Source organism: Urocitellus parryii, chromosome 13 (genome assembly GCF_045843805.1).
Source record: "Urocitellus parryii isolate mUroPar1 chromosome 13, mUroPar1.hap1, whole genome shotgun sequence".
In the NCBI taxonomy this organism is placed as follows: Eukaryota; Metazoa; Chordata; class Mammalia; order Rodentia; family Sciuridae; genus Urocitellus; species Urocitellus parryii.
In genome coordinates, this window is record NC_135543.1 from 26,466,552 (window position 1) to 26,488,653 (window position 22,102).

Sequence of the window (22,102 nt, forward strand, 5' to 3'; positions counted from 1 at the left end):
ACCCAATCCAGTGCATGGGTGGCGGGCGCAGAAGTGGATGGGAGCTGAGCTAGCGGGTGCTCCTGGAAAGAGACAGGTGGGCGGGGTCCTTGAGGGCGGGGCGTGGCGCACACTCGGGCAGGGGGGCGGAGCCAGGGGCTCTATAAAGCCCAGGTCGGCCTGCCTCTGCAGCCTCATTCCTTCTGGGACAGCGCCAGGCACAGGTGCTTCCAGCTGAGGCCCGGCGCCCTGAGGACCAGAAGCACACCCGCCCAGCGGCGCTCGGGGCAGCACCAGCGCGCCCGGAACAAGCGGCCAGCCGTTGCCAGGGCCCCGATACCCCGGCAGAGCGACAGCGGACCGAGTCCAGGGCCGAGGCCGAGCCGGCCACCCGAGATGGCGTCCGAGGAGGTGCTGCTGCGAGCCGTTCGCAAGCTGCAGGGGCGCCTGGCCACCAGGACCCGCCCTGACAAGCTCCAGAAATACTTGCAGCAGCTCTCCGCCTTGCCCCTCACCGCACACATCCTGCAGGAGACAGGTGTCAGAAAGATGGTCAAGAGCTTGCGCCACCACGAGCTCCTTGGCGGCCCGGCCAGGGACTTGGCGGCCCGGTGGAAGAAGCTGGCTCTTCTGGAGGCCGACCCCGGGCGTGGTCCGCACGACTCCCAACTGGCAAAGGAAATCACGGACACGGGCTCCCGAGAAAACTCGAGAAAACTCGGCAGTCCATCCCGCCGGACCGGGCACGGACCCAAAAAGCACAGAGACCTGGAGAGGTCTCCCAGGCGTGAGAGGAGAGAAGACGGGAGCAAGAAGCGCCCCCGGCTGGCAGCGTTGCCTGCACCCTGGCGCTCTTGGGATGGCTGCCCTGCTCGGGCCTCCGGGGGGCCTACCGGTCCTCATCCGATGTGCGGGGACCACTCCGCTTCCCCGGAGGACACGGAGCCCTCCGCTCGTGGCCGCGTGCCTGTCGAAGGCCGGGATGGTCCTTTTCAGGCCACCACGGGACTCCCGCGAGCAAGTGCCCTGCATGGGCCCCGGGGGAAACACGACCTGCTGCCCAGAGCAAGAGAGACCGATGACCAACTCGAGGATCCCAACGGTAAGATGGAATCCATCTTCTCATTTGGACAGGAAAGGAGAAGGAGCTCATGGAGCCCCCAGACAGCGTGGGACCTGGCAGGAGGGACGGAGGGAGGGAGGTCGAGAGGAGCTAAAATGTGGATCCTTGCAGTCAATTCTTCTCTCCCAGTGACAGAAGGAGCCCTAGAAGGGAGAGAACCATCCATCCAAGACAGCAGTCCGGGTGGTTGGGTGGTTGGGTGGTTGGGTGCGGGGAGGGGAGGGGCAGGGGAGGCATCCCTTCCCCGGTGAATCCAGTACCATCCATCCTCTACCCAGAAAGTGAGCCCCCCAAGCCCGGCTCGGCTGCTGAAGAACAGGCAGAGCGCCTGCGGGCTGCGGGCTGCGGGCTGCGGGCTGCTGATTCTTGCTTTCACTGTGGTTGGTGCTGATACCCTTTCCGTTTTCGGTTTGTTTGTTTTTTAATTTTTGTTTCCGTTTTGTTTCCTCACCCCCCACCCCCCACAGACGGACAGCCAGAGGAGGAGTTCTCGGAGGCGCCCACCATGTCTTTCGAGGCGTACCTCACGTATGATGAGCGGCCTGGGAAGAAGAAGAAAAAGGCGAAGACTTCGGCCAAGGCACGGAAAGCAGAAGCTTCCAAGAGGTCGAGCCAACACCTGGACTCGGCGGAGAACTTTCCTCCTCTGGTGACTGCAAAGCAGTCGGCGGGGCCGCAGCCTGCCCAAGGCCAAGGCGGTGGGGCCAGGATGGAAGGGGTCTCCCGAGAAGCCGCTGCGGTGCTGCCTGGCACGCCGTCCCCCAGCCTGTGGGACCCACCCAGTCCCCCTCCTGATGAGGATGATGATGCGCCGATGAGCTTCTTTGCACCCCATGCAACAGCGCTCTCTTCACCTCAGAAAGAGGAAGAAGCTGGCTTCGCTGGAATGCGAACTAATTCCAGGACACCCGTGTTCTCTGGTGGCAAACGTGACCATCTCGCCCACACGACCTGGCTCCCACGGGGCAGCCAGGGAGTTGCAGACCAGGATTCCCTGTGGGAAGAGAGGGCGCTCCCGCATTCTCCTTTCGGGTCTGCTCTGGACAATTGCACACCCGAGCAGCTGTACCACGCGGAGAGATGCCACCAAGGGACCGCGGAAGAGTCAGATGGGCTCTGGAGACTGCACTGTGGCCAAGAATTTAAGGGAGAAACGCCTAAGGAGAACGAGTCCTGGAGGGAGATGTACCTGCGGCTTCAGGACGCCCGAGAGCAGCGACTGCGAGCACTCACCTCCCAAATACGATCCAGACATCCTCAAGAGCCCCGAGGCCGACAAACCAAGATGGTCTATTTCAAGTCACCCGGTGAGGTTCCAAGGAGGCACGGCCAGTTTGGGACACTAGCAGCGGCCGCCTCAGGAAGACCCAACTTCCAACCAGCCCAGGACCCCAGGGGAGGCAGAGACACGCCCTCCAGCACCAGCAGCAGCAGCAGCAGCAGCAGCAGCAGCAGCAGCAGCAGCTGCAGAGGCATCAGAGGCAGCAGCTTGGATGCTACAAGTGAGACCGCAGCAGAGGCCTCTTGGAACCCTGTCAGAGCTCACCGCGGGGCACCAGTGGCCAACACCAGAAAAGCCAAGGCTAAGGACATCCCCCCACTCTTGGCCAAGACCCTTAAGGACTACAGGAGAGTCATCTCCCGAAGATGAACTCAGCCCTTGCCTTGGACATTTGCGATTTCCAAAGGAGGCTTCGATCTCTGCCAAACGTGGACTCTCTGCCCTGTGCTTTGCGCGTGTCCCTCGCGGGAGAGCTCGATGCCAGTTCACTGCCTTTGTTTCCTTTCTTGTCACCTGAGCCCCTCCTAAGCCCTGATGTTGTTTTCATGTAGAAATCCCCCTGATTGAATTTTAGACTAATAAAGGCCCGTCAAAGCTCTCAGTTGTCTATTTGGGAAGGACAGCGGGCTTTCTTACACATGGCCCCAGGAGCCACTAGTTCAAGGACTGGTGAATCTGACTAACTGTGAAAACAAACAAACAAACAAACAAACAAACAAACAACAACAACAATACCAAAATAAATAAATAAAGAGCAAGTTTTGGGGAGGGGAGGGTGGTAAAGCACCCTTCTGTTCAACACCCAGTACAAGGGGAAACAGCAGCAACAACCAAAGGCAAACGAGAGACCGAAATGAAAAGTACAACAAGAAGAAGAAGAAGAAATGAGGACGAGCCAATGGCGGTGATGCGCGCCAGTGACGCCAACGGTTCAGGAGGCTCACAAAGGCGCGCAGAGAGTTCAGAGCCAGCCTCAGCCACTTAGCGAGGACAGAGCAACTCGGTGAGACCCTGTCTCAAAGTAAAGTACAAAAAAAAAAAAAAAAAAAAAAAACCTGCTAATATAATATGCCTCAGGGGTTGAAAGCCCCCGCCCCCCTCAGTACAATGTCCGGTTATCTAATCCAGAAACAAAGAAAACCACACCCACCAACCCAACTCCCTCAAGAATAACCGCTGGCATTGGCATCAGAAACAGAGAAACAGACCAAGAGAACAGATCTGACAACCCAGAAACACTCCCCCAAGCCCATGGAAAAACGGCGGGAACACGGATCCAATAAGGGTCCTGGGATAAACCACAGGACCCTGACAAATAAGAATGCATGCTTTCCTTGTGTGTGTGTGTGTGTGTGTGTGTGTGTGCCCGCACGCGTGCAGGAGCCCCCCCACACACACACACACAGGGCCACACACACAAACACACTCCCCCCGACCAGTCTCAAATGGATGGCAAAACATAAGGCAATCAAGAAAGAAGATGTTTCGGAGAGATATCTCTGTGTCTGGAAAGGAGAAGGATGGAGGCTGTGCAAAGTACTGAGTTGTCAAGGGAAAGATCCAGCGGCTCCCGCCTATAATCCCAACAGCTCGGGAGGCTGAAGCAGGAGCAGGGCGAGATCCAGGCCAGCCTCTGGCAAAGCCAGGCTCTCATCCGCTCACCGAGACCCTGCCTCTCAATAGAAGCCAAAAGGGGCCTTCAGGTGGGGGGCGGGAGTGGGCGGGGGTCGCTCACCGGTCCAGTACCCCTTCGTTGGATCCCCCCAAAGGAACCAACCAAACCACCAGAAGCGCTGAATACCGTTCAGAAATGGGTTTTTGTATCCCACGGGCCGCCTGGTGCCTTGGGGCTCTTCAAACTCGCCCCCTCGGGCTGATAGTCAGGCCTTTGGAGCCAATGGCCACAAGTTCATTCCACAGAACCCCCGCCAGACTTCCTTTGGAGGTTCCTGCCAAGGAATCACCCTCGCCCTGTGGAGCTAAGCTTCCCCAATCCTCTTGGCTCTCCGGGCCTCCATTCCTGGGCTCCCAACAGGACCTAGACTCCTCAGAGTCAGTTCCGGTTTCCCTGGCAAATCGCTGTCCTGGGACCCAGGGCCACAGAAGGGCGTGTCCCTGAAATTCAGTCTCCCCGTGCGCCCAAGAGGGAGAAGACTAGTCCGCGAGTCGGGTGGTACCGAGACCCAGGCTCTAGCCGGGGTGGCCGCTCCTGATTGGACCCAGGTTCTGCCCACCCAATCCAGTGCATGGGTGGCGGGCGCAGAAGTGGATGGGAGCTGAGCTAGCGGGTGCTCCTGGAAAGAGACAGGTGGGCGGGGTCCTTGAGGGCGGGGCGTGGCGCACACTCGGGCAGGGGGGCGGAGCCAGGGGCTCTATAAAGCCCAGGTCGGCCTGCCTCTGCAGCCTCATTCCTTCTGGGACAGCGCCAGGCACAGGTGCTTCCAGCTGAGGCCCGGCGCCCTGAGGACCAGAAGCACACCCGCCCAGCGGCGCTCGGGGCAGCACCAGCGCGCCCGGAACAAGCGGCCAGCCGTTGCCAGGGCCCCGATACCCCGGCAGAGCGACAGCGGACCGAGTCCAGGGCCGAGGCCGAGCCGGCCACCCGAGATGGCGTCCGAGGAGGTGCTGCTGCGAGCCGTTCGCAAGCTGCAGGGGCGCCTGGCCACCAGGACCCGCCCTGACAAGCTCCAGAAATACTTGCAGCAGCTCTCCGCCTTGCCCCTCACCGCACACATCCTGCAGGAGACAGGTGTCAGAAAGATGGTCAAGAGCTTGCGCCACCACGAGCTCCTTGGCGGCCCGGCCAGGGACTTGGCGGCCCGGTGGAAGAAGCTGGCTCTTCTGGAGGCCGACCCCGGGCGTGGTCCGCACGACTCCCAACTGGCAAAGGAAATCACGGACACGGGCTCCCGAGAAAACTCGAGAAAACTCGGCAGTCCATCCCGCCGGACCGGGCACGGACCCAAAAAGCACAGAGACCTGGAGAGGTCTCCCAGGCGTGAGAGGAGAGAAGACGGGAGCAAGAAGCGCCCCCGGCTGGCAGCGTTGCCTGCACCCTGGCGCTCTTGGGATGGCTGCCCTGCTCGGGCCTCCGGGGGGCCTACCGGTCCTCATCCGATGTGCGGGGACCACTCCGCTTCCCCGGAGGACACGGAGCCCTCCGCTCGTGGCCGCGTGCCTGTCGAAGGCCGGGATGGTCCTTTTCAGGCCACCACGGGACTCCCGCGAGCAAGTGCCCTGCATGGGCCCCGGGGGAAACACGACCTGCTGCCCAGAGCAAGAGAGACCGATGACCAACTCGAGGATCCCAACGGTAAGATGGAATCCATCTTCTCATTTGGACAGGAAAGGAGAAGGAGCTCATGGAGCCCCCAGACAGCGTGGGACCTGGCAGGAGGGACGGAGGGAGGGAGGTCGAGAGGAGCTAAAATGTGGATCCTTGCAGTCAATTCTTCTCTCCCAGTGACAGAAGGAGCCCTAGAAGGGAGAGAACCATCCATCCAAGACAGCAGTCCGGGTGGTTGGGTGGTTGGGTGGTTGGGTGCGGGGAGGGGAGGGGCAGGGGAGGCATCCCTTCCCCGGTGAATCCAGTACCATCCATCCTCTACCCAGAAAGTGAGCCCCCCAAGCCCGGCTCGGCTGCTGAAGAACAGGCAGAGCGCCTGCGGGCTGCGGGCTGCGGGCTGCGGGCTGCTGATTCTTGCTTTCACTGTGGTTGGTGCTGATACCCTTTCCGTTTTCGGTTTGTTTGTTTTTTAATTTTTGTTTCCGTTTTGTTTCCTCACCCCCCACCCCCCACAGACGGACAGCCAGAGGAGGAGTTCTCGGAGGCGCCCACCATGTCTTTCGAGGCGTACCTCACGTATGATGAGCGGCCTGGGAAGAAGAAGAAAAAGGCGAAGACTTCGGCCAAGGCACGGAAAGCAGAAGCTTCCAAGAGGTCGAGCCAACACCTGGACTCGGCGGAGAACTTTCCTCCTCTGGTGACTGCAAAGCAGTCGGCGGGGCCGCAGCCTGCCCAAGGCCAAGGCGGTGGGGCCAGGATGGAAGGGGTCTCCCGAGAAGCCGCTGCGGTGCTGCCTGGCACGCCGTCCCCCAGCCTGTGGGACCCACCCAGTCCCCCTCCTGATGAGGATGATGATGCGCCGATGAGCTTCTTTGCACCCCATGCAACAGCGCTCTCTTCACCTCAGAAAGAGGAAGAAGCTGGCTTCGCTGGAATGCGAACTAATTCCAGGACACCCGTGTTCTCTGGTGGCAAACGTGACCATCTCGCCCACACGACCTGGCTCCCACGGGGCAGCCAGGGAGTTGCAGACCAGGATTCCCTGTGGGAAGAGAGGGCGCTCCCGCATTCTCCTTTCGGGTCTGCTCTGGACAATTGCACACCCGAGCAGCTGTACCACGCGGAGAGATGCCACCAAGGGACCGCGGAAGAGTCAGATGGGCTCTGGAGACTGCACTGTGGCCAAGAATTTAAGGGAGAAACGCCTAAGGAGAACGAGTCCTGGAGGGAGATGTACCTGCGGCTTCAGGACGCCCGAGAGCAGCGACTGCGAGCACTCACCTCCCAAATACGATCCAGACATCCTCAAGAGCCCCGAGGCCGACAAACCAAGATGGTCTATTTCAAGTCACCCGGTGAGGTTCCAAGGAGGCACGGCCAGTTTGGGACACTAGCAGCGGCCGCCTCAGGAAGACCCAACTTCCAACCAGCCCAGGACCCCAGGGGAGGCAGAGACACGCCCTCCAGCACCAGCAGCAGCAGCAGCAGCAGCAGCAGCAGCAGCAGCAGCAGCAGCTGCAGAGGCATCAGAGGCAGCAGCTTGGATGCTACAAGTGAGACCGCAGCAGAGGCCTCTTGGAACCCTGTCAGAGCTCACCGCGGGGCACCAGTGGCCAACACCAGAAAAGCCAAGGCTAAGGACATCCCCCACTCTTGGCCAAGACCCTTAAGGACTACAGGAGAGTCATCTCCCGAAGATGAACTCAGCCCTTGCCTTGGACATTTGCGATTTCCAAAGGAGGCTTCGATCTCTGCCAAACGTGGACTCTCTGCCCTGTGCTTTGCGCGTGTCCCTCGCGGGAGAGCTCGATGCCAGTTCACTGCCTTTGTTTCCTTTCTTGTCACCTGAGCCCCTCCTAAGCCCTGATGTTGTTTTCATGTAGAAATCCCCCTGATTGAATTTTAGACTAATAAAGGCCCGTCAAAGCTCTCAGTTGTCTATTTGGGAAGGACAGCGGGCTTTCTTACACATGGCCCCAGGAGCCACTAGTTCAAGGACTGGTGAATCTGACTAACTGTGAAAACAAACAAACAAACAAACAAACAAACAACAACAACAACAATACCAAAATAAATAAATAAAGAGCAAGTTTTGGGGAGGGGAGGGTGGTAAAGCACCCTTCTGTTCAACACCCAGTACAAGGGGAAACAGCAGCAACAACCAAAGGCAAACGAGAGACCGAAATGAAAAGTACAACAAGAAGAAGAAGAAGAAATGAGGACGAGCCAATGGCGGTGATGCGCGCCAGTGACGCCAACGGTTCAGGAGGCTCACAAAGGCGCGCAGAGAGTTCAGAGCCAGCCTCAGCCACTTAGCGAGGACAGAGCAACTCGGTGAGACCCTGTCTCAAAGTAAAGTACAAAAAAAAAAAAAAAAAAAAAAAAAACCTGCTAATATAATATGCCTCAGGGGTTGAAAGCCCCCGCCCCCCTCAGTACAATGTCCGGTTATCTAATCCAGAAACAAAGAAAACCACACCCACCAACCCAACTCCCTCAAGAATAACCGCTGGCATTGGCATCAGAAACAGAGAAACAGACCAAGAGAACAGATCTGACAACCCAGAAACACTCCCCCAAGCCCATGGAAAAACGGCGGGAACACGGATCCAATAAGGGTCCTGGGATAAACCACAGGACCCTGACAAATAAGAATGCATGCTTTCCTTGTGTGTGTGTGTGTGTGTGTGTGTGTGTGCCCGCACGCGTGCAGGAGCCCCCCACACACACACACACACAGGGCCACACACACAAACACACTCCCCCCGACCAGTCTCAAATGGATGGCAAAACATAAGGCAATCAAGAAAGAAGATGTTTCGGAGAGATATCTCTGTGTCTGGAAAGGAGAAGGATGGAGGCTGTGCAAAGTACTGAGTTGTCAAGGGAAAGATCCAGCGGCTCCCGCCTATAATCCCAACAGCTCGGGAGGCTGAAGCAGGAGCAGGGCGAGATCCAGGCCAGCCTCTGGCAAAGCCAGGCTCTCATCCGCTCACCGAGACCCTGCCTCTCAATAGAAGCCAAAAGGGGCCTTCAGGTGGGGGGCGGGAGTGGGCGGGGGTCGCTCACCGGTCCAGTACCCCTTCGTTGGATCCCCCCAAAGGAACCAACCAAACCACCAGAAGCGCTGAATACCGTTCAGAAATGGGTTTTTGTATCCCACGGGCCGCCTGGTGCCTTGGGGCTCTTCAAACTCGCCCCCTCGGGCTGATAGTCAGGCCTTTGGAGCCAATGGCCACAAGTTCATTCCACGGAACCCCCGCCAGACTTCCTTTGGAGGTTCCTGCCAAGGAATCACCCTCGCCCTGTGGAGCTAAGCTTCCCCAATCCTCTTGGCTCTCCGGGCCTCCATTCCTGGGCTCCCAACAGGACCTAGACTCCTCAGAGTCAGTTCCGGTTTCCCTGGCAAATCGCTGTCCTGGGACCCAGGGCCACAGAAGGGCGTGTCCCTGAAATTCAGTCTCCCCGTGCGCCCAAGAGGGAGAAGACTAGTCCGCGAGTCGGGTGGTACCGAGACCCAGGCTCTAGCCGGGGTGGCCGCTCCTGATTGGACCCAGGTTCTGCCCACCCAATCCAGTGCATGGGTGGCGGGCGCAGAAGTGGATGGGAGCTGAGCTAGCGGGTGCTCCTGGAAAGAGACAGGTGGGCGGGGTCCTTGAGGGCGGGGCGTGGCGCACACTCGGGCAGGGGGGCGGAGCCAGGGGCTCTATAAAGCCCAGGTCGGCCTGCCTCTGCAGCCTCATTCCTTCTGGGACAGCGCCAGGCACAGGTGCTTCCAGCTGAGGCCCGGCGCCCTGAGGACCAGAAGCACACCCGCCCAGCGGCGCTCGGGGCAGCACCAGCGCGCCCGGAACAAGCGGCCAGCCGTTGCCAGGGCCCCGATACCCCGGCAGAGCGACAGCGGACCGAGTCCAGGGCCGAGGCCGAGCCGGCCACCCGAGATGGCGTCCGAGGAGGTGCTGCTGCGAGCCGTTCGCAAGCTGCAGGGGCGCCTGGCCACCAGGACCCGCCCTGACAAGCTCCAGAAATACTTGCAGCAGCTCTCCGCCTTGCCCCTCACCGCACACATCCTGCAGGAGACAGGTGTCAGAAAGATGGTCAAGAGCTTGCGCCACCACGAGCTCCTTGGCGGCCCGGCCAGGGACTTGGCGGCCCGGTGGAAGAAGCTGGCTCTTCTGGAGGCCGACCCCGGGCGTGGTCCGCACGACTCCCAACTGGCAAAGGAAATCACGGACACGGGCTCCCGAGAAAACTCGAGAAAACTCGGCAGTCCATCCCGCCGGACCGGGCACGGACCCAAAAAGCACAGAGACCTGGAGAGGTCTCCCAGGCGTGAGAGGAGAGAAGACGGGAGCAAGAAGCGCCCCCGGCTGGCAGCGTTGCCTGCACCCTGGCGCTCTTGGGATGGCTGCCCTGCTCGGGCCTCCGGGGGGCCTACCGGTCCTCATCCGATGTGCGGGGACCACTCCGCTTCCCCGGAGGACACGGAGCCCTCCGCTCGTGGCCGCGTGCCTGTCGAAGGCCGGGATGGTCCTTTTCAGGCCACCACGGGACTCCCGCGAGCAAGTGCCCTGCATGGGCCCCGGGGGAAACACGACCTGCTGCCCAGAGCAAGAGAGACCGATGACCAACTCGAGGATCCCAACGGTAAGATGGAATCCATCTTCTCATTTGGACAGGAAAGGAGAAGGAGCTCATGGAGCCCCCAGACAGCGTGGGACCTGGCAGGAGGGACGGAGGGAGGGAGGTCGAGAGGAGCTAAAATGTGGATCCTTGCAGTCAATTCTTCTCTCCCAGTGACAGAAGGAGCCCTAGAAGGGAGAGAACCATCCATCCAAGACAGCAGTCCGGGTGGTTGGGTGGTTGGGTGGTTGGGTGCGGGGAGGGGAGGGGCAGGGGAGGCATCCCTTCCCCGGTGAATCCAGTACCATCCATCCTCTACCCAGAAAGTGAGCCCCCCAAGCCCGGCTCGGCTGCTGAAGAACAGGCAGAGCGCCTGCGGGCTGCGGGCTGCGGGCTGCGGGCTGCTGATTCTTGCTTTCACTGTGGTTGGTGCTGATACCCTTTCCGTTTTCGGTTTGTTTGTTTTTTAATTTTTGTTTCCGTTTTGTTTCCTCACCCCCCACCCCCCACAGACGGACAGCCAGAGGAGGAGTTCTCGGAGGCGCCCACCATGTCTTTCGAGGCGTACCTCACGTATGATGAGCGGCCTGGGAAGAAGAAGAAAAAGGCGAAGACTTCGGCCAAGGCACGGAAAGCAGAAGCTTCCAAGAGGTCGAGCCAACACCTGGACTCGGCGGAGAACTTTCCTCCTCTGGTGACTGCAAAGCAGTCGGCGGGGCCGCAGCCTGCCCAAGGCCAAGGCGGTGGGGCCAGGATGGAAGGGGTCTCCCGAGAAGCCGCTGCGGTGCTGCCTGGCACGCCGTCCCCCAGCCTGTGGGACCCACCCAGTCCCCCTCCTGATGAGGATGATGATGCGCCGATGAGCTTCTTTGCACCCCATGCAACAGCGCTCTCTTCACCTCAGAAAGAGGAAGAAGCTGGCTTCGCTGGAATGCGAACTAATTCCAGGACACCCGTGTTCTCTGGTGGCAAACGTGACCATCTCGCCCACACGACCTGGCTCCCACGGGGCAGCCAGGGAGTTGCAGACCAGGATTCCCTGTGGGAAGAGAGGGCGCTCCCGCATTCTCCTTTCGGGTCTGCTCTGGACAATTGCACACCCGAGCAGCTGTACCACGCGGAGAGATGCCACCAAGGGACCGCGGAAGAGTCAGATGGGCTCTGGAGACTGCACTGTGGCCAAGAATTTAAGGGAGAAACGCCTAAGGAGAACGAGTCCTGGAGGGAGATGTACCTGCGGCTTCAGGACGCCCGAGAGCAGCGACTGCGAGCACTCACCTCCCAAATACGATCCAGACATCCTCAAGAGCCCCGAGGCCGACAAACCAAGATGGTCTATTTCAAGTCACCCGGTGAGGTTCCAAGGAGGCACGGCCAGTTTGGGACACTAGCAGCGGCCGCCTCAGGAAGACCCAACTTCCAACCAGCCCAGGACCCCAGGGGAGGCAGAGACACGCCCTCCAGCACCAGCAGCAGCAGCAGCAGCAGCAGCAGCAGCAGCAGCAGCAGCTGCAGAGGCATCAGAGGCAGCAGCTTGGATGCTACAAGTGAGACCGCAGCAGAGGCCTCTTGGAACCCTGTCAGAGCTCACCGCGGGGCACCAGTGGCCAACACCAGAAAAGCCAAGGCTAAGGACATCCCCCCACTCTTGGCCAAGACCCTTAAGGACTACAGGAGAGTCATCTCCCGAAGATGAACTCAGCCCTTGCCTTGGACATTTGCGATTTCCAAAGGAGGCTTCGATCTCTGCCAAACGTGGACTCTCTGCCCTGTGCTTTGCGCGTGTCCCTCGCGGGAGAGCTCGATGCCAGTTCACTGCCTTTGTTTCCTTTCTTGTCACCTGAGCCCCTCCTAAGCCCTGATGTTGTTTTCATGTAGAAATCCCCCTGATTGAATTTTAGACTAATAAAGGCCCGTCAAAGCTCTCAGTTGTCTATTTGGGAAGGACAGCGGGCTTTCTTACACATGGCCCCAGGAGCCACTAGTTCAAGGACTGGTGAATCTGACTAACTGTGAAAACAAACAAACAAACAAACAACAACAACAACAATACCAAAATAAATAAATAAAGAGCAAGTTTTGGGGAGGGGAGGGTGGTAAAGCACCCTTCTGTTCAACACCCAGTACAAGGGGAAACAGCAGCAACAACCAAAGGCAAACGAGAGACCGAAATGAAAAGTACAACAAGAAGAAGAAGAAGAAATGAGGACGAGCCAATGGCGGTGATGCACGCCAGTGACGCCAACGGTTCAGGAGGCTCACAAAGGCGCGCAGAGAGTTCAGAGCCAGCCTCAGCCACTTAGCGAGGACAGAGCAACTCGGTGAGACCCTGTCTCAAAGTAAAGTACAAAAAAAAAAAAAAAAAAAACCTGCTAATATAATATGCCTCAGGGGTTGAAAGCCCCCGCCCCCCTCAGTACAATGTCCGGTTATCTAATCCAGAAACAAAGAAAACCACACCCACCAACCCAACTCCCTCAAGAATAACCGCTGGCATTGGCATCAGAAACAGAGAAACAGACCAAGAGAACAGATCTGACAACCCAGAAACACTCCCCCAAGCCCATGGAAAAACGGCGGGAACACGGATCCAATAAGGGTCCTGGGATAAACCACAGGACCCTGACAAATAAGAATGCATGCTTTCCTTGTGTGTGTGTGTGTGTGTGTGTGTGTGTGTGCCCGCACGCGTGCAGGAGCCCCCCCACACACACACACACACAGGGCCACACACACAAACACACTCTCCCCGACCAGTCTCAAATGGATGGCAAAACATAAGGCAATCAAGAAAGAAGATGTTTCGGAGAGATATCTCTGTGTCTGGAAAGGAGAAGGATGGAGGCTGTGAAAACCACTGTGTTGTCAAGTGTAGGATCCATATAATGATCCCCACCTGTACATTGGCACAGATCCAGATTTCCAACTCCTGGGGAGGCTGAGGAAAGAGGACCGAAACTCCAGAGAAGTTTTGAACCAAACTCCAGAGTTTTGAACCCCGAAACTCCAGAGAACCCTGGTTTGTAGAAGGAGGCCCTATTTTTCAAGCCACAACAACCAGGCCAGGAGGCTCACAGCCCTTCTCCCAGGAGCTCACGCCTATAATCCCTTTAGCTCAGGAGGCTGAGGCAGGGGCATCAGGAGGTCAAACTAGCCTGATCAAATGCAATACCTTTAGGAACTCACTGACAACCTCTCTCAACAGAATGCACAATAGGGTTTAGGATTGGGCTTACTGCAGGAACGCCCCTGTATTTGATATTTGGTACCCTCACCTAATATATATGAACTTAATTAAATAAAACAGATGTACAGAATAAAATTAAGAAATTTGTGGGCTGGGGATGTGGCTCAAGCGGTAGCGTGCTCCCCTGGCATGCATGCGGCCCGGGTTCGATCCTCAGCACCACATACAAACAACGATGTTGTGTCCGCCAAAAAATGAAAAATAAATATTAAAAATTCTCTCTCTCTCTCTCTCTCTCTCTCTCTCTCTCTCTCCCTCTCTCTCTCTCTCTCTCTCTCTCTCTCTCTCTCTCTCTCAAAAAATGTGTTTCTTCCTTTCTCTCTTCTCTACATTAAATAAAAAAAAGAAAGAAATTTGTGTTGATAAATGATTCCATATCTGGGCACCGTGGCATATTCATTTAACCCTGTGGCTCAGGAGTTTCAGAGTATAGGATCAAGAGTTGGAATCCAGCTTCAGGAATTTCTCAAGGCCTTTAAGCCACTTACTGACATCCTGTCTTTACATAAAATATTTAAAGGACTGGGGTTTAACTCAGTGGATTAGCACCCCTGGGTGGTATAGAAAAGAACCACAAGTTTTCTGCCATCCTTCAGGAATTAAGAAGACCCTGTTTTAATAAAGGGGGTTTTGGGGGTCTGGTGATGTATCTCAGTGTTATAGTCCTTGCCTGACTTGTGTGACACCCTGGATTTGACCTCCAATACAAAAAAAAAAAAAAGGCTAGAAAAATGCAAAAATACATAAGTGTTGGGCAAGGTGATTAAATAACTATAATTCATGTAACTCTGGAAGCTTCTCCAGCCACTAGGATTACAGGGATGCACCCCCCCCCAGCATCCTAAAGCATTCCTTCTGCCTGACTGGTTGTTACCTGACTGAGTATTTTAGGGGTTTCAGAACTGGGGCTAAGTGCTGGGAGGTGTTCAGCTTATGTTTCCCTGGTAATTGGTCTTCCCTAACTTCATGCCTATCTAGCCTATTTACATGCCACAAATTAGCATTAGGAAAAAGTTCAGAATTATGGAACTCTTTCTTTGCATATTTCTCTCCTCTCTGTGACTCTTTCTTCTCAATTCTAGCCAACCCAGTCTTGCCAAACCTCAATCTGTCTCAGCAAACTCCTGTGCTCTTCTTAGGCTTTCTTTCCTGTGCCAGGGTCCAGTGACAGCTTCCAAGACCTTCTCTTGTGGCCACATTGTCATCAAAATCTATAGTCCCATTTTCTAGTTTTTTTTTTTTATAATACAGCAAGATAGCTAGTTTGATACTAGCAATTGCAGCTGAGAGCAAAAGAATATATCAATTTTAAAAAATGTTTACAAGATTTTTCTGGATTATGAGATTTATATTTTTAGTGTTTAAAAGTAAAATCCAATTAATATTATTTTTATAAAATAAAGCTATTAAGGGTTATTTTGACATCAAACATGAACATATAAATTCACATGTGTTTATTCTCAGTAGTAAAGAAAGAGGGGAAGGATAGAAGGAAAAAAAGAAGGAAGGGAGGGAGGGAGTAAGGAAGGAGTTTCATTAGGAAAGTGTTCCTGGTTGTCTGATCAGTTTCCCTTTCTTGGTCCAAGTACAGGACAAATGTGGCTCAACAGCAATCACAGCATTTTAAAAGAAGCCTGCAAGCCAGTTGTGGTGACATGCCACAGTCCGGTTGCAGCAAAATAACCGGGGAGTGACGAACAACTTGTGTAGATTGATACAGCAGGAATGGGAGCCGTTTATTGTAGGACAGGAGTGGTATATATACATTCCACACAGCTTATCTAATTAAAATAAACTAGATACATCAGTCAACCAATAAGGAATCTCCACACTTAATGGCTCACTGGCGTTACTTCACAAACCACTCCCTCTGGCAAAATGCCAGGCGCCATCCAGACTTGTTTACAGACTCTAACAGTGACACACATCAGAGGCAGGATGATGGCCAAGTTCAAAGCCAGTCTCAGCAAATTAGCAAGACCCTAAGGAACTCAGTGAGATCCTGTCTCTAAATAAAATATAAAAAAGGGCTGGGGGAAGCTATCCCACTCCTCAGTTTATACCCAAAGCTCTTAAAATCAGCTTCCTACACTGATGCAGTCACATCAATGTTTATAGCAGCTCAGTTCACAATAGCTAAACTAGGGAACCACTATATATATATCCTTCAACACATGAGTGGATAAAGAAAAACTGATACATATACACAATAGAATATCACTCAGCCTTAAGAAAAATGAGATTATGGCATTTGCAGGTAAATGGACCAAATTAGGGGATATTATGCTAAGTGAAATAAGCCAATTCCCTAGAAACAAAAGCGGAATGTTTTCTCTGATAAGTGGATGCTGATCTATAGGGGGGGTGGGTAGGGAAGAATAAATCAATTTTGGATTGTGCAGAGGGGATTAAGGGGAGAGGTAGGACATTGGGATGGGAAGGACAGTAGAATAAGACATTATTATCCTGTATGCATGTATGATTACACAACTGGTGTGATTTAGCATCATGTACACCTAGAGGAATGAGAAAATATGCTCCATTGTGTACAATGTGTCAAAATGCATTCAACTGTCATGTATAACTAAATAGAAAAAAAAATTTAATGGAAAAAAAAATGGCTGGTAATGTTGCTTATGGTAAGTGCCCCTAGGTTCAATCCTTCCTTGATACCAAAGTAAAAAACCCACAGGGCTGCAGCAATGCTCAGTAGAGAAGTGGTTAATCTTCCTGTGAAAGAGCAGAGTGAGCACTTAAAACATGAGTTACTTAAAATTCAGCTTAGCTTTATGGTGATTTAGAGTTTGTTTAATTAGTATTTAGAACTCCACATTGTTTATAGCTATTGGTATTTCAATAGATGCTTAAATGTTTGAACATTTAAAGTTTAATAAGCCAGAGTTCTTTGAAGAAAATCACTGACATAATGACATTCTCAATTATTCTGTTATTTTTTTGGGGGGGGGCTAACAATTAATAAAATCTCAGGCATTTAACAACACTCATTTCAAAACATTGGGCCACTTCATTAATTAGCAAATAATTATAGTAAATTTTAATTTATATAAAAGGCTCAACCTGGGCCAAGTTGCAACTTTTGAAGAGTATACAAAATGACAGATGAGAATAAAAGTGATTTTGTTTCATGACTACTTTGTGTGCACACGTGAGTGTATAAATGAATTACAGCTTTCCAAATCCACTCCTTGTGTTGATGCCAATTATTGTTTGTTTGTCTTTAATCGTGTGGTCAAATTAAAAATACTGTGAAGCAATGCTCCTCACAGGTTGTTTGGGCTTAGAGCCTTTGAGAGGATTCTTGCTTTCAGGCTGAAAAAAACAAAGTGGCAGATATATGCAGATCCTATATAGTCTTATCTTAATTAAACACTAAATTTTAAATACAGGAAGAGAAAACCCTTTGTTCCAAATCTTTGCTACCCAAGATAACAACAGTTTCCCAGGACTTTGTAATACAAACCTGCATTAGTAAGAGTTCTGAGAGAGAAAGGAACCAGTAAGATACATTTCTTTGTATATAAACACAGGCATCCCTTGATATTTAGGGGTTGGGCCCAGAGTCCCCCACAAATATGAAAATCTGTGGATTTCAGGGCTAGGGTTGTGGCTCAGTGGTAGAGCGCATGCCTAGCACATGTGAGGCATTAAGTTTGATTCTCAGCACCATATGTAAATAATAAATAAATTAAATAAAATTACCGTGTCCATCTACAACTAAAAAATAATAATCTGTGGATTTCAAATCATAAAATGGCATAGTATTTGCACATGACTTCTATTCATACTCAAGTATTCTTAAAATCATCTCAAGGTTACATATACCTAACATAACATGCATGTTATGTATACTGTTGATATTGTATTGTTTGAGAAATAAAGGGAGAAAAGTCTGCACATGTTCAATTTCTTTTTTCAAATATTTTTAACCCATAGTTAAATATGGATGAATCCATGGATGTGGATCCTACAGATCCAGGGTCAAGTTGACACCCAAAATTAATGATCACAGCCTCCACCTGGAAACTATTAGATCAGAATCTTCATTTTTAAAACATCGCATGTCTTTAATGCCCATTAAAAACTGAGAATCCCTGCAAAAGCAAGATCTTTCTTTTCTTTTAGAAAAGACACTTGCCAGGATCCTTGCCCTAAGGAATATACATAGTTCACTGTGGAAAGAACCTATAGGTAAATATTCAATGGTGGTTTCCTAGGATAGGATAATATCTCCTAGGACAGGATGATGGGGTGATATCTCCTTGCTACATCAAGGAGGGGCACTTCATCAAACTAGTGAGGGGGCTGGCCAAGAAAAACAAACTCAGAGCCTAAAGAATGAGAACTTAAGAGAAAGAGAGAAGATCATCAAGGGGCCCAGGAAGAAAACAAGAAATCTAGAAAACTAATGTACCATGAATATCAAGAAAAGAGAGACTTCCTAACAACAATTATAGTGTCTGTTTCCATGCATGGGTTGCTCCAAACACCAGCACTGTGTTTTAAAGAAAGGGCATAAATAGTGGCGATCATATGAAGTAATGAATAAATGTATATCAAGCTAGTGTTAATCAAGTGAAAACTAGGATGTGAATTCAAAAGCATCTAACTGGGTCTGGGGATATAGCTCAGTTGGTAGAGTGCTTGCCTCACATGCACCATGCCTCTGGTCCAATTCCCAGCACCACCAAAAAAAAAAAAAAGCACCATTCATTCTCAGGCTCAACTGTCCACCCCTTCCCAAATTCAAACAGGCTCAACTGTCCACCCCTTCCCAAATTCAAACAAATAACCATATTTAAAATGAAATCTAAATATGTAAACACACAAATGACAAATGCGTAACTTGAAACAAACCAAAACAATAATAAAATCATCTTTTAGATATGAACTGTACATTAGTCATTTTTTAAATATTCACTTTTCTGGAACCATGCCATAAAAGACCAATTAGTATGATTCTTTGTACTTAGTAGGCAATAAACATCTAAATACAACATTTCTACAGATCATTTGTCTCGGGCTGGGGCTGTTTAGTTCAATGGCAGAGTGCTTGCCTAGCATGTGTGAAGCACTGGGTTAGATCCTTAGCACCACATAAAGATAAACATATAAAATAAAGGCATTCTGCCCATCTACAACTACAAAAAAAAAAATCTGGACTAGGGTTGTGGCTCAGTGGTAGAATGCTCACCTAGCATGCATGAGGCACTGGTTTTGATCCTCAGCACCACATAAAAATAAATAAAGATATTGTGTCCACCTAAAACTTAAAAAAAAATTAAAAGATCATTTGTCTCTGCTCCCTCACAAAACCACATTAAAATTGTGGTAAAAGAATAAAAATCTATACCAGGAATGGTGGTGCACACATGCAATCCCAAAAATTCAGGAAGCTGAGACAGAAGGATGGCAAGTTTGAAGCCAACCTGGACAACTTAGTGAAACCTGTCTCAAAATAAAAGATAAAAAGAGTTCCATAGTTCAGTGATAGAGTGCCCTTGGATTCAATCTGCAATACTTGGGGGGGGGAGGATTAAATAAAAATAAAAATTGCATGGTGTGGTGCTATACTCCTGTAATCCCAGTGAGACCAAGGAAGGAGGATGGCAAATTCAAATTCAGTCCTAGCAATTTAGAGAGACCCTGTCTCAAAATTTAAATATATATATTGGTCAAATTATATTGTTATACTGTGTGCATGTATGAATATGTGACAGTAAATCCCATCCGTATGTACAACTATAATACATTAATAAAAATGTGAGAATAAATAAATAAGAACTGGGATTGTAGCTCAGTGGTAAAGTACCCCTGAGCTCAATCCCAGTACAAAACAAACAAAATCTATAATACATCAAAGACAAAGAATCCAAAAGAGAAAGAGGAAACAGACACATATGTCAATAAAATTGAAGAACATGGACAAGTGCCAACTGACTTAGGAAAGCAAAGAAAGTTGAAAGCAAAGAAAAACAAATTAAACACCAACATCTACAAAGGAAGAAACCAACAAGAAGCAAATAGATCTATGCAGGACCCTAGGAAGTAACAGGAACCAGGAGGACCATGTAGCTGTGGAGTTACCAGCCACTGGTAAGGGCAGAAGTAAGGACTTAAGGAGCAGGCAGACCACACTGTAACAGCTTCCCTCCCCACCTCAATCAGACGGCAATCCCTGCCCTACTCTGGCATAAGATTGGAAGTTTATTCTTGGAAAAACTGAAGGAGACCTACCAATACTGGCATTTGGGAATCCTCCAGTGACAAGGTCCATGACGACCTGAGCATCCTGTAGAGAAATCCACCTTTACCAGACAAGCTCCTAAAACACACAGATTCTACTTAGCTTTGAGTTGTCTCATTCTTTTTTAATAGTTTTTTAAAATATTTATTTCTTAGTTTTCGGCGGACACAACATCTTTATTTGTGCGTGGATCGAAATCAGGGCCACGCGCATGCCAGGTGAGCTCCCTACCGCTTGAGCCACCTCCCAGCCCAAGGTGTCTCATTCTTAAAAATAAATGGGTAGCCAAGGATCACAAACTTTTAAGGAAAGCCTTCTACATGAAAGACAGACCACAGTGGGGAATGCAGAAAGGAGATTGAATGGAAACACAAAATATGAGGAGCCAAAGGCGACCAAGAAAAGAAAAACAGAAGCCAGGCACTGTGGTGCATGCCCGTAATTTCAACAGCTGAGACAGGAGGATGACAAGTTCAAAGCCAGCCTCAGCAAAATTGAGTCCTAAGCAACTCAGTGAGACTTGGTCTCTAAAAAACAGTTCTGGGGATGTGGTTCTGGAACACTCAGTGGTTGAGTGTTCCTGAGTTCAATCCTCCTCGGTGTCGTAAATAAATAAATATATAAATAATTGAAGCCCGATTTTAAAGTTGGACATTCAATGAATAGGAATTCCAGAAAGAAAAAAAAACAAGAACACTGGTTTGGGAAAAAAAAAAGGGATAAAATTATCTAAGGAATTAATACAATTAATTTTTTTCCATAACTAAGAGCATGAATCTCCTTGATTTTTTTTAATTTTTAATGTTGGTTACACTTCCATTGATTTACATATTGCCATACTAGTGTCTGTTGTATTCTGCTGCCTTTCCTATCCTCTACTATCCTCCCTCCCCTCCCCTCCCCTCTTCTCTCTCTACCCCCTCTACTGTAATTCATTTCTCCCCCTTGTTTTTTTTCCCTTTCCCCTCACTTCCTCTTGTATGTAATTTTGTATAACAATGAGAGTCTCCTTCCATTTCCATACAATTACCCTTCTCTCTCCCTTTCCCTCCCACCTCTCGTCCCTGTTTAATGGTAATCTTCTTCTCATGCTCTTTCTCCCTACTCTGTTCTAGGTTGCTCTCCTTATATCAAAGAAGACATTTGGCATTTGTTTTTTTAGGGATTGGCTAGCTTCACTTAGCATAATCTGCTCTAATGCCATCCATTTCCCTGCAAATTCCATGATTTTGTCATTTTTTAATGCAGGGTAATACTCCATTGTGTATAAATGCCACATTTTTTTATCCATTCATCTATTGAAGGGCATCTAGGTTGGTTCCACAGTCTAGCTATTGTGAATTGTGCTGCTATGAACATCAATGTAGCAGTGTCCCTGTAGTATGCTCTTTTTAGGTCTTTAGGGAATAGACCAAGAAGGGCAATAGCTGGGTCAAATGGTGGTTCCATTCCCAGCTTTCCAAGAAATCTCTATACTGCTTTCCAAATTGGCTGCACCAATTTGCAGTCCCACCAGCAATGTACAAGTGTACCCTTTTCCCCACATCCTCTCCAGCACTTGTTGTTGTTGGACTTCCTAAGGGCTGCCAATCTTACTGGAGTGAGATGGTATCTTAGGGTGGTTTTGATTTGCATTTCTGACTGCTAGAGATGGTGACCATTTTTTCATGTACTTGTTGATTGATTGTATGTCCTCCTCTGAGAAGTGTCTGTTCAGGTCCTTGGCCCATTTGTTGATTGGGTTATTTGTTTTCTTATTGTTTATTTTTTTGAGTTCTTTGTATACTCTGGATATTAGGGCTCTATCTGAAGTGTGAGAAGTAAAACTTTGTTCCCAGGATGTAGGCTCCCTATTTACCGCTCTTATTGTTTCTCTTGCTGATAAAAAACTTTTTAGTTTGAGTAAGTCCCATTTGTTGATTCTAGTTATTAACTCTTGTGCTATGGGTGTCCTATTGAGGAATTTGGAGCCCGATCCCACAATATGTAGATCAGAGCCAACTTTTTATTCTATCAGATGAAGTGTCTCCGATTTGATATCAAGCTCCTTGATCCATTTTGAGCTAACTTTTGTGCATGGAGAGAGAAAGGGACTCAGTTTCATTTTGTTGCATATGGATTTCCAGTTTTCGCAGCACCATTTGTTGAAGATGCTATCCTTCCTCCATTGCATGCTTTTAGCCCCCGTTGTAATTTTGTGGATTGGTATCTGTGTTCTCTATTCTGTACCATTGGTCCACCCTCCTGTTTTGGTACCAGTTCCGTGCTGTTTTTGTTACTATTGCTCTGTAGTATAG

The 22,102-nt window shown here is 50.8% G+C and overlaps 1 protein-coding gene across 1 annotated transcript; it reads left to right on the plus strand.

Moving 5' to 3' along the window:
* The first annotated feature begins 375 nt into the window (after positions 1-375).
* LOC144249962 (elongin-A-like) lies at positions 376-2,753 on the plus strand. Its single transcript, XM_077792198.1, has 4 exons — positions 376-1,081; positions 1,381-1,482; positions 1,570-2,409; positions 2,662-2,753. Exons 1-4 carry the CDS (start codon positions 376-378, stop codon positions 2,751-2,753), a joined length of 1,740 nt encoding a protein of 579 aa, XP_077648324.1.
* The last annotated feature ends 19,349 nt before the right edge of the window (positions 2,754-22,102 follow it).